At 40.0% G+C, this 12016-nt stretch overlaps 1 protein-coding gene across 1 annotated transcript; it reads left to right on the top strand.

Annotated features, from left to right (window-relative positions):
• The first annotated feature begins 2772 nt into the window (after window positions 1–2772).
• Window positions 2773–4583, top strand: LOC146387467 (uncharacterized). The gene has a single exon (XM_084929100.1). The coding sequence runs from the start codon at window positions 3257–3259 to the stop codon at window positions 3935–3937; it is 681 nt and encodes a 226-aa protein (XP_084785226.1). The 5' UTR covers window positions 2773–3256; the 3' UTR covers window positions 3938–4583.
• The last annotated feature ends 7433 nt before the right edge of the window (window positions 4584–12016 follow it).

The following is a 12016-nucleotide window of genomic DNA, read 5'->3' on the forward strand; positions in this document are numbered from 1 at the left end:
CTGGCTGACAAAAAAACTTTATTTAAAAGTTGTTTAGTTGCAGTCACCTTTAAAAAAAAAAAGTTTGCTTTTTTCTTTGTTATTTCCTTTTCTTGGTTCTTGAAAATAAATAAATAAATAAATAAATGATGTTATATTAAAATATGGAGATGAGCATGTGTCATTACTATAGCCACGCCTTGTTTGGTGAACTGATCACCCCGATTCGTCTTTCAGCTGCTCCCTTCAGGTTTCCCCACGGTGGATCATTTGACACACCCTATCCCCATCACCCTCCTCTGCCACACCAGCCGCCGGCATGGGCTCCTTCACATGAATCTCCTCTGTAGTCTTTCTGTTTTCCACATGCCTGCAGCTCCATCTTCAACATCCTTTGTCCAGTATATTCACTATCCCTCCTCTGCACATAATCTCAGCCTCGTCTCTCTAACTTTATCTCCAAACTGCTCAACCTGAGCTGTCCCTCTGTGGTACTCGTTTCTAATCCTGTCCATTCTAGTCACTCTAACCTAACCTAGCTTAAACAGCTCGTTCCCACGTATTCATGGTATGGCTCAGCAGCTTTATCCCTGTGTAGTTTCTACGGCTCTGGGGTGTGTTAAACAATCTTGTTTAAAAAGTCTGCTACACTGTCTGCTACACATCTCCATTTATTTTCTTGGATGGGTTACATTAAAGATAAGCCTAATTTCCTTAGTTGGTTTTAAGCCACTCCATTTAACGGTCACAAGGGGTCACTGTGCTGTAGCATATTTGCAGGCTTGATGTGGTCCTCCATTGTGTTTGATTTGTTGACTAAAACTGAATTAAATACACATATTTGAACTGGAGAGAATAGCCTGTGGTGAAAAAATGAATGAAAAAGGAATTCAACTTTAAAGGGCTCCTTATTTTTTTCAGTCAACACTAAAGATGAAATCCATCCTTTCTTCTTCTGATTAGATGACAAATCTAAAACGTCACTTAGCAGCCCTTTCACAGGTTGGCATGCTCACAATGACAGTAATCTTTACCTTGTTTACCATCTTCATTTTCTAGGAAGACAGGCCATCATTTCCGGAACAGCATTTTAACACAATCTGTTATTAATTATTTGCACAAATATTCCCAAGATGTGGGATATATACAATACACAAGTGTTCATTCAGCAGTGCTGGCAATTACACTGTTACATGATCTGTTTAAGACAATTAACAGAAGAAGGACATACACACACTCAAAGACACCAAAAGTAACAATAACCAGGAAAACTAATTTAAAAACAAAAAAGATACAGTTTTGGAGTTTTGTTTTGTTTTTGAGCAAGACTTGAGATCAGGATATGTATATTTTTTATTCTTACTAGACATTTCACTAACTTTAAACAAAGGCCTAAACTGCTGTACTAGAAACACACTGGTAGAGGGAGTACACGTTTGCACGTATATTTGCACCCGTTACTTTTGCTTGTGTTTGAACATGTTGGACCAGATGATGGCGCTGGATATCAAATTATTACCAAGGTTCTTGCAGTTCGAACAGTATATCCTGCGGTTAAAAGGTGTTTTAAAATGTCTCTTCAACCCTATCCTGCAGTAGTTGTTGACATATTACAATAAAATAACAGATTTCAACCTCAACCTCATGTTGACGCTAAATGTTTTACAAAGGTGAGTTGATCGAAAAAAGCAAGTAAAAGTCTGAGCACAATTTGAAGAAAAAGAAGACGAATGCCTTTTCATTGTAACTATACACACGTACAAAGAGATACAGAGCATCTCCTACTCAGTGCAGGCATTTTATTTTAATCTAGTCAAAGCCTTTAAAGTTAAGCAGGGGTTTATGGCATAACTTTATCTACTTTAGAAGTGCAGAGCAAAGCAACACTTGGAGTATATGACCACCTTAAAAGTTGTTATTTAACCTCTTCAAAGCTGTCAATCTAAACCAGACTGTCTAACTAGCTTGCATAGATTATCCTTAATTATTTTGAATAAGTTACCCATTTACAAGACTGATAATGAGTACCTTGGAGCATGTTAAGAAAAACAAGCCTGTTCCTCAGTTTTTCCACAATCATTTTCAGATCCCAGGAAAAGAAAGGACAGACAAGTTCTCTCCTAGATCTAGAATTAAATAATAAATGAACTTTATTGAACATTTGTGGGAATTAATGAAACCCAGTGGGCCCAGTCGGCCACAAGTTTGACACCTCTGGCTTGAACCGACGTGGTGAGACTGGTGTGCTGTCTTCGAGGAAGCCATTTTAGAGCACAAATGAATACGTACAAAGTTATTCGCTACCATTACAGTGGTTTATATAGAAAACTGCTGTCCTCGGACGGATCTTTCGGTAATGCTGTGATACTCTGAACTGTTGTGGGCATGGTCCATGTACAAGGCCGTAAATAACGGCTGTCAGACTGTTACGGAGACTACTCCAGTCCGCTCCGATTGTTGTCGCTGTACGTGACCACTGTCTTTCCATGGGGAGGGGGCGGGGGAGAAGGAACAGCAGCAGCTGGGCATCAGATTTCAACTGCCAAAACTAAGGCGGACTGAACCATCACTCGGCGGGGAGGATGCTTTCTGTGTGTCACACCACATCTTTTTAACATAGCTACAGTAGCTTCATATGGGTATTTAGGTACTTTACATTGAGGTTTAGAATAAATGACCGACAACATATGTCATATTACAATGTTTAAAATGGAAAACGGAGACGCGTGAAATGACATCTCCCCCCGCCTCCTTCTACGCAAATGAAATCTTCCAGCTCCTTATAATAACACCGAGAAGACGGCAGCTCCACAGTCAGTGATGGTAAGCGCTCAGTTTGATGTTGCTACAGACTTAACTCAGAGAAAAAACACCTTAAAATCAGCGAGACGACTCTCAAAACTATTACCCCGCTCACTTCAGTTCACTAATCAGAGCTGCAAGGAGCTGATTTCACTTTCAGAAAGGGGTGAAAAAAAGAGACATTAGAGAGACAGAGGAGGGCGTGACAGAGAGCCAAGCGAGCAGGCAAGCTGCTGCTGCAAGGGGAGGCAGAGGAGGCTATGCACCAGCCGAAGCCAGAGGTCAAGAAAAAAAGTGAAAAAATAGTCAAAAGGTAGACTATCGAGTGAGAGGAGGAAGGGTCATTTGTGATCTGAGCCACACATCGAGAAACGATCCTCGCATTGTTGTTGTTGAGTGAGCAACCGAGTGAGGAGGAGGATGTGAAGGAGGTGTAGCTGAGAGGCGACATCAAGAAAGGAAAGGAAACAAGGAAATGCTCTCAGAGAAGATGTGCAGGAGTATCTGCGAACACCCCAAGCTGCTGCAGGACGGGAACGAGGCTCTGCAGAGGGACGGCCGCAAGAAGCACGGCTGGTCCAAGAGCTGCAGGGGGCGCCTGCAGGGGCGGAGGATGAGCGGAGGAGGGTGGCCGAAAGGGCGCAACCACCACCACTATCATCATCATCAACATCACCACCACCATCATCATCCCCGACACCACCAGAAGCCGGCGCTGTCCCTTCGTCCCGTCAACGTGAAGGGGAAGAGGGTGAGGGGGATGCAGGCCCCCAAGAACACCAACCAGTTTCTGATGCATGAGAAGTACGAGATGCTGCACATGCGCTGTGACTCAGTGGGGAGCGATAGCGGCTGCAGCTCCGACAGCGACATGGAGCTGACGGACATGGACTCATACCTGGGCGTCCTGGAGAATGCCAGAGGAGCCCTCTTGGACAGTCCCAACCCATACGGCTCAACATCGCCTCCGGGACAGTTTGTGGTACTGCACGAGGACCCTCTGTGCATGCACGAGGGCAGCTTGCTTCTGCATGAAAGCAGTCTGCGTCTCCAAGAGGAGAGCATGCAATATTTCCCCTCTGAAGACGACCTTATGCAGAGCCAGAATTTCATGCAGAAGGACTTTGTTGAGTTCTATGACATCCTGACACCCTGAAGGGAAACTTTCAGGCGGACATTTTGTTTTCACCAAGACTGAACCTGCTCAGGTTTGTCCTGCTTCATGTTCACAGAAAGAAAAGTCTCCTTTCTTCTTCTTTTTTAACGACAGGCAGCCTTAACATCTGGAGAATTTGCTTGCAGGATGGAATGATTCAACTGGTTTCCAGCAGAAATTAACTTATTTTTTTTAAACTGAGTGTAATTTTTTTTTTTTCCAATCATTCCTGCCAAGCACTGCCTCTTTGTATTTTTGAGATACTGGCACTGATGTTTAGAGGACAAGAACCGCACTCACAATAGGTTAAATTGACTCACTCTGCTGGTATTTTTCCAGGTTTAAAACGTAACTTTTGCAGATTCCTGTCTTAAATTGCGTTAAGAGGGGGGTTTTTTCTGTTGTTGACTGGTTAATGTGTGGTTATGTACCGTGTGTCTGGGTGCTGTAAAGTGCTTCCTTTCTGTTATTGTTGTTATACACAAAGGGAAATGGGCTGGATGGTGGGAGTGAGCCCAAACAGCCAATCGGCTTCGAGCTGACTGGATTAGGCTTGAGGTGATTGGCTGATGAACATTGTCTGTGACAAAAGCATTTGGCTGTAAAGAATAAAACAAAAACCCAATAAATATCTGAATAATATAAAGTGGGCTGATTGTTTTTGTGAATGCTAAGAGCCTGTAGAGGCAGTGTGTCACTGTGTCATTAGGACAGCTCGAATAAGACCCTGTAAAATAAATGGTCAGATTTGTTGTAAGAGTTCACATGAGACTGTGTGAGCGAGGAAGAGAGATTGGTGAATGAAATAAATTCATGAAAACTGCATCACAAGCATTCAAACCATTTAAACAGGACATGAGACACATTTGTCACAAATTAAATAAAACATTATAAAATCCCTTATAAATACCCCAAAATCAAGTTCTTAGTGTGACATACAGCTGCAGGCAGATTTATTAATACATCATAAAACAAGGTGCTAACTGCACATACGTCTCTCCAGCATTTGTTTTCAAGAGTTCAAATGCGTTTTCATTGCATTACACATGAATTTCTAACCAAAGTTTGACAGCATGTAAGAGTTGAAGATAAAATCTGCCAAGTTGACAGAAGTCAGTAGATAGAATCACATTTAGAGATGTTGTGTAACAAACAATTGCACTTTCTGAATATTCACAGAGCAACACGACATCTAAGTTCTGCAGATTATTTTTACCCCCATACAAAAGGAAAAATAAGCCACTAAATGACAGCACATTTTTCAATAATGCTCAGAAATTTGTAGATGACACAAGAAAAGAGAAAAAGAAAACAACAGCAACATTACTATATTCATGTTTTCTTCCACTGTGAGGGTGAATGTTGATTTGGGTGGGTGTTGTGTTTGTTGGAGAGAGACGCAACTAAAAGTAAGAAAGCACACACAGACGGGCCCCGGGGACATCGAAGTGGGAGGGGCATCACAGAATGTGTCAGGTCCTGGATCACAGCATTCTTTATTTATTGAATTTTACTTCACCTTTTTTGCTCTCTCCTGCCTCGGGGTTAGGGTTAGGCTACTCCCAGGCCTGAGAGAATTGTAGATCAGGTCCCTTTTTGACCAGACCCCACCTCAGCTGGTAGAGTCAGTTCAACTGGTTCTTTCTATCAAGAGTTAGTCTTCATAATGATCTGATATGTATAGTAACCAAATTAAAGATCCTGATCTTAAAAGCGTGTGTGCACATTGCTGTTTAAGTCCATACCAAAATGTACTTTTCACATTTCCCATATAAAGGCCACTTTTGAATTTTACAGACCAGGAATGAAGCGGGAAGGAGGGAGAATCGGCGTGTTCCTGTTTATAGATCCGTTAAAGTGGATTATTTGAAGTGAAGGGAGCTGGTCACACCCACACAGCACAGCCAGGAAAGTATAAGCCTCTTTCTGTGCCATAAACTAATAATGGTAACAGGTCAAACTACGAGGAGCAGGCAGATTCTTCACTCTTATTTGTACAGAGCAATATTCTGCTCTTCAAAGAGAGTGAGAAGCAACTACAGAAAAGGTGAACACGATACACTAGACTAGATAGAAAGGTCCAAATGCTTCAACTTCATGTTTTTTTTGTCTATTTATTTTAAATGGGATAGAGAGTAGACATATTATATTGAAGTTTTTCAGTGAGAAGCAGGAAGAGACAGAATCTACAACCAAGTATTTCCATTTAAGAGTCTTATCCTTAAAAATGTGATTCTTGAAATTAACATCTGTAATGTAATACATGTTAATGAGTAATCACTCATTAACATGTATTACATTACAGATGTTATTATGATGTTAATTTCAAGAATAGAGGCACAGATTGTGTGAACAACACTTTTCTCCTACATTAAATGACTCCTGGTTTACGCATGCAGCTTTCTGCATCCTATACTTATCTTCTGAAATGTCAGGGAAGCCGGTCTGGTGTCTTGTCACTCGTCACCTTCCTTACGTCAATGGTTTGGAGAACTTGGGAATGCAGTGTGGCCCCTATTTAACTTATTCAGTATGTAGTTATTTTTCTTTGGGTCTTTTAAGACAAATGGTTATATTAGCTCCACGTTCAACCTCCTCTAACGTGGATTAATTCTGACTGAAGATGAAAAGGAGTGCATAAAAATACACAAAGGATGATGATTCAGAAATATGCAATGAATAAGCAACATAAAGCTATATTATAAATGCATTTAATAGTAAAGCTGCTACATTTCTAATCTGAGGACCTATGAGACAGGGCCTCAAGATGAAACACAAGAGATTACAAAACATTATGAGCTGTAGACTGTAAAGTACCAAACTTTCCATTCCCAGCCAGACTAGAACAGAGCTATGAGAGGGGTCAAGGGCTTTTTATTATTGTTCTTAAAGCTTACATATGCAATAGCCTCTGCATCCTGAAAAACAGGCTCCCCAAGCCCTTTTTTGTTGATATTTTTTTCAGTCTGTTATGTTTTGTATGGTATATTTTATCTTCTTGACTTTTCCAATGTAGAATCGTTCCATTTTAATGAGGCTTTTGCGTAAAGCTTTTTGAGTTTTGCTGCAGATTTCATAATATGGATTAATGAAAGACATTCACTGGTAGGTGTCCAGTGTGTATCCAACCTCTCACCCAGTGTCAGCTGGGAAAGGCTCCAGTTCGCACGTGATTCTAAAAACTATAAACAAAACACAAAAAAAGGAACTTGTTTTGAGACGAGATTATTTAACATGAAGACATATTTACCCTGAGAAATCCACATTTTTGTTCTACAGCTCCAGAAGGACTCATCTGTCACTAAAAAGCAAGTGGAAGTTTTCGAGTATTTAGAAGTTTTTTTAGTTTAACCATCTCAGTCTGACCTTTGACCTGCAGATCAGCTGACATGCACAGAATTGACACTGGGGATTGTGTTAACCAAGAGCACAAACGCAGTCAAATCGACCTGCATGTGTGTTTGCACCATGCTTATCTTATCGCACACAGGTTGTTCAGTGCCTTGCTCAGGGTTACAGTGGAAGGTCACAGCCTGCTTTGAATGTAATGTCTCTATTGTACCTTCAGCTCCTGTTGCTATCAGCCAGCAGCAACTTTTACCCTAACATGACTTCTTGTTGTGCAATGCTTACTCTGATTGGTTGGCTTACACAGCCAAACAGGAAGCAAATGTGAACGGTTACACACCAACACACACATACAGAAACACACACACAGACCACAGAAAGTTGTGCTGTGGCAGATTACAAAAAGTAGATCATTACGCTGCAAACACTTCTACTGCTAGCTGTACCGATGCTAATCTGCTGACACGTACAAACACATGGATCTGTCGACACTTGTAAGAACGCTTGCTGACGCACTTCATTTCTCAACTCAAATTTTCATTAAACCTTATCTTGCTTTGACACTAATGCCAGGGCTTTACTGCCAAACTGCACCAGCTCTTTAGCTGAGAAAAGCGAACACCGTGTTTGAAAATTTTCTCAGTTTTAAGTTTCATAGTTGAACTTAACAGACAACAACACTTGTCAGATATTGAGAAGCATGAACTGTTGTGGTGAAAGGGCAGTCGTCCAACAACAAGTACAGACAGAGTTACAGTATGAACGACGGTTGGAAAGATCACTGACACTCCTACATACATAAACACACATGCCCTGCAGGTATTCCTGAAATAGCAGAGGCTACATGCTGTGTGTCTGGATAAAGTTTAACACTGTGAATGATCCCCTTCTCTCTTTTATAGTCCTGAATCATGTCACTGTGTGTGAATGAAGAAGATTTGTACAAGAGTCGGGGATAGTGCTCAATTGTTCAAGCGACTCAGTGATGATCATATAACAAATCTGCAAATGAAGCATTTGAATAGAGCAGAACTAGATGAGGTATACAAAACCATGTAAGAGTATCCACCTTAAAACCACTGGGATTAATCTGCTGTTTCCACATTTTCGGCTTCCTAAATGACTACATGTTAAAACTCTTTCACTCAGTATTATCTAGAGCCTTTTGGTACTAAGCAATTACTGTATAATGTAGAAATAAAAGGAAATGAGAGGTTAAAGTTGTAGTTCGGGATATATTTCTACTCTATAATGTACCTTATGCTGCCATATACTTAGAAGTCCACTTGCTTTTTTTCAAGGTGTCAAGACTAACACAATCTGGATGACTGAGAATCTACACAGACAATTACAACAGTCCCTTTTGAAATAGTTATTTAACAACACCACTCCAGACTAATGCAACACAGTGCAGCAGCTCTGCCATAAATTCTACTTTTACACCCTGTTGTATTAATGTGAGAGCTACATGGGTAGTACATGTGCAGTACTGGGTAAAAGTCTTGGGCTACCCCTCATTTATTGAAACAGATTTGTTGAAACATCTACAAACGTACATGGAAAAGGAAAAACAGCCTGAACTCTCTAAGGCAAGCTTTTTTGGAATTTCTTTAAGTATTTTTCAGGAATAGTTCATGCTGGAAAATGAAGCTGTTGCCAAAAACATGCTTTCCAGACGGTATTGCATGGTGGATCAAAATCTGAAAATACATTGCTATGTTAAGAGTTCCATCAATTTTAACCAGATCCCCAACAACCGTGGCTGAAATGCAGCTCCAAACCGCGTTTCACAGGGCTGTAGACAGTGTTGTACCTCTCTCTGACGTCCTCTGTACATACGTTGGTTTCTTTTGGCCTGACACTTCTTTTGTCTTCAAATTGTCCAGTTTTCTGAAATTTTTTAAAGTAAAAGTTAAGACGTGAAGTTTTTCAAGGAATCCCCCTGTTGGTGCAAAAATAATATTTTATGCTTGTCAGACTGTTATCTTTAACCTTTTTCATAGATTCAATTAAAGAAATGGAACAAATAGTGTGTTTTGTGACAGGCTGCCAGTAACAAAGTACCTAAAATTGTTTTTTGTCTAATTGTTTGTTATGTGGAGACACAACACTGGTTCAACCCAGAAAACCCAGAGACCTGCCACCCAAGACTATTCTAAGAAAGGCTTTTTGGAAGCAAACCCTAAAGAAACGAGTGGTGACACAAAACTTTTGCACACTACTGTACCTCAAAGTTTTGGAAAGTAGATTAGTGTTGGTTTCTGGTTCAAGGCCAGATGCTATAAGATCCTTAATTTCAGATTACTTTATGATATTGAATCCCTGATAAAGAACAACCATAATATACAAATTTTACCTTAAGGGAAGCTAACATTTAGAAATCTAATTTGTTTTGAACCATAAACAAGTTGAAGAGGAGCAGGTAATGCATCAAAGTGGGTGATTTATTGTATCGCAAATAGTTGGAACACGTGGCACAATCTGAGTTATTTAGAGTTAGCTCACTGCAGCGGAGGGGTCTGCCTGATTTAGAGCTCTGTGTGTTTCTTAAACATAATGGCATGATGAGGTGAGGGGGTGGAAGTAGGAAACTGAGGAGGCTGTGCCCGATCAGAAGTTAAGAAAAGTAAAGATTCAGTGGCGTGCACACTGCAAGGCTCCAGTTTTATTTACTGATTGCACCACAAATAGTGTGTGTCAAGTCCTGGAGCCAGTTCATGTCGGGTCACGTGGATGCAGTTTTTAATTGAACCATAAGGATTTAGAGGTAAACATACCACAATATGTCAGTCCATGTGACAATGAACAATCACCCATCTAAACATATATACTAAATATATGAAGTGTATAAAGTATAAAGTACAATTCATAATAACTATAATAGTGTATCATACCATAAATGGTAAGAAGTCACAGCCAGAAAACAACAAGCCACTGAATATCATTCCTCAACATTTTGTACACATATGTAAAATATATAAAACAATTCTTGAGAATAAACACAGCTTATCCTAAAAGAACGTTGGGCTGGCTTTACTGCATTTTGGCCCTCTTGATTACATTAATAGAGTAGACACCATTTTTCGCCGCAACTTTTGTTATTTCGTGTCTTGGCCCCTCGCCTAGCTTTTGTTGATTATGGGTTTGTTAGTTCACTTTTGTTTGATTGTTGTCCGTTTCCCTGGTCGTGTCCCCGTGTCAGTTTGGTCTCTGTGGTTGTCTTGTCTTCCCATTCAGTCATGTCTCCATGTTTTCTTACCATTTTGTCTGTGTCAAGGTTGTATTTTTTTTTCCTCTGTCTTAGTCTTAACGATTTCCCCCAAAATATCATTTTTCTTTTAACACCATGAGTAGAACCAGAGAAGTTAAAATAGAGTCTTCAGTGTCCTTTATTTAAGTCTTTGTATGCTATTCTACTTTCTCCTGCTTCTCCACTATGTTCTGGATCCAAATATTGTACTTTGTACTCCTTACGTCATATTTTTAAAGCTTTAGTTACTTCAATAAAGCTACTCAGCAGTGTAAAAGTAATTAAAATCATCTCCAGTTGTAACATGAAATTGATATTAATGAATCAATAATTAGGATCTAATAGGAAAATAATGTACTTTATGCTTGTCTGCATTATGACTACTTACTTACTTTATGTGCATCCAGAACCTTTTGATGCCAAAACGTCTGACTTTCAGTAAGTGAAGGGTCTAAGCACTTTACTTAGTTAATAATGTCTTCTGCACTTGCTTTCTAAGCTGTATGTGGTGTAGCACCTTGTCATTGTTTCCCTGATGTCATCCCATTGAAAAAATCCTGGAGACACTTCTGACTGCATGGACAAAAAGACTAAAAAAAAAAACAAGCATTCATCACGTTCTCGCTTCCTTTTGTTTCTTTTCTCTCTCTCTACTATCAAATTTAAAAAACAGAACTTATAATAATTATCAGTCTCTTGTTATAAAAGGCACCATGTTATCACAACCATGGTTTCAGGTATACTCACACACAGTCTAAAACCTGCAGTAATACAACAGGACATGTGTCTATTCTTTGGGACTTCTTTTGTGTTGTTTAACTCTTGTCCAGCTTTCTCAGCTCCTTCTAATCTAAGATTGATAGCCAACATTTAAAACCACTCTATTAGAGAAAACAAAGATCTCTAATGCTGTTTTAAAACTTTCTGAAAAAAACAGGGTAAAGGGTAAATCCAGATGGAAAATGTGATCTTTGTAGGTTTTTTCTCTGAGGTTTAAACTGATACTAAAGCTGAAGATGAAATCACTGTCACGTTTCACAACCTCTGCCAGAAAAACAAAATGAGCTGTCTTTTTTTTCCTCTACCAAAACTTTTAACCAATCAGAAAATAACCTCAGTCATTGCGGTTGGTTTTCATACCAAACGCCCTGGAAGAAACCTCCATTAGCTCAGTGTATGTGTTTGTGTGTAGGGGGTGGTTGAGGAGGGGGTGTATGTGTTGTGAATAGATGGATCTCAGGAGGGAGGAGAAGAAGGAGGAGTGGATGGAGCTGGATGTTAACCTTAGTTTGGAGTGGAAAAGTACAGCTGTCTGCTGTGGAGGTGGAGACTTTCCTGCTGAGTGCACATACAAGAGCCAATCGGCACACAGAAAAACACACTGCCTGACAGCAATGCCAAACTACCAGCGAGGTTGTGAGTTTGTGTTTTTAAAGAGAAGCTTTAGTTTCCAAATTTGAACTGCAAAGTGAAATGGTATA

Source organism: Perissodus microlepis, chromosome 5, assembly GCF_051167445.1.
Source record: "Perissodus microlepis isolate ML-2025 ecotype Zambia chromosome 5, ASM5116744v1, whole genome shotgun sequence".
NCBI lineage: Eukaryota > Metazoa > Chordata > Actinopteri > Cichliformes > Cichlidae > Perissodus > Perissodus microlepis.

Bases quoted from the DNA above. Each gene is read 5' to 3' on its own strand.
- LOC146387467 (XM_084929100.1), top strand. From the start codon at position 3,257: ATGCTCTCAGAGAAGATGTGCAGGAGTATCTGCGAACACCCCAAGCTG.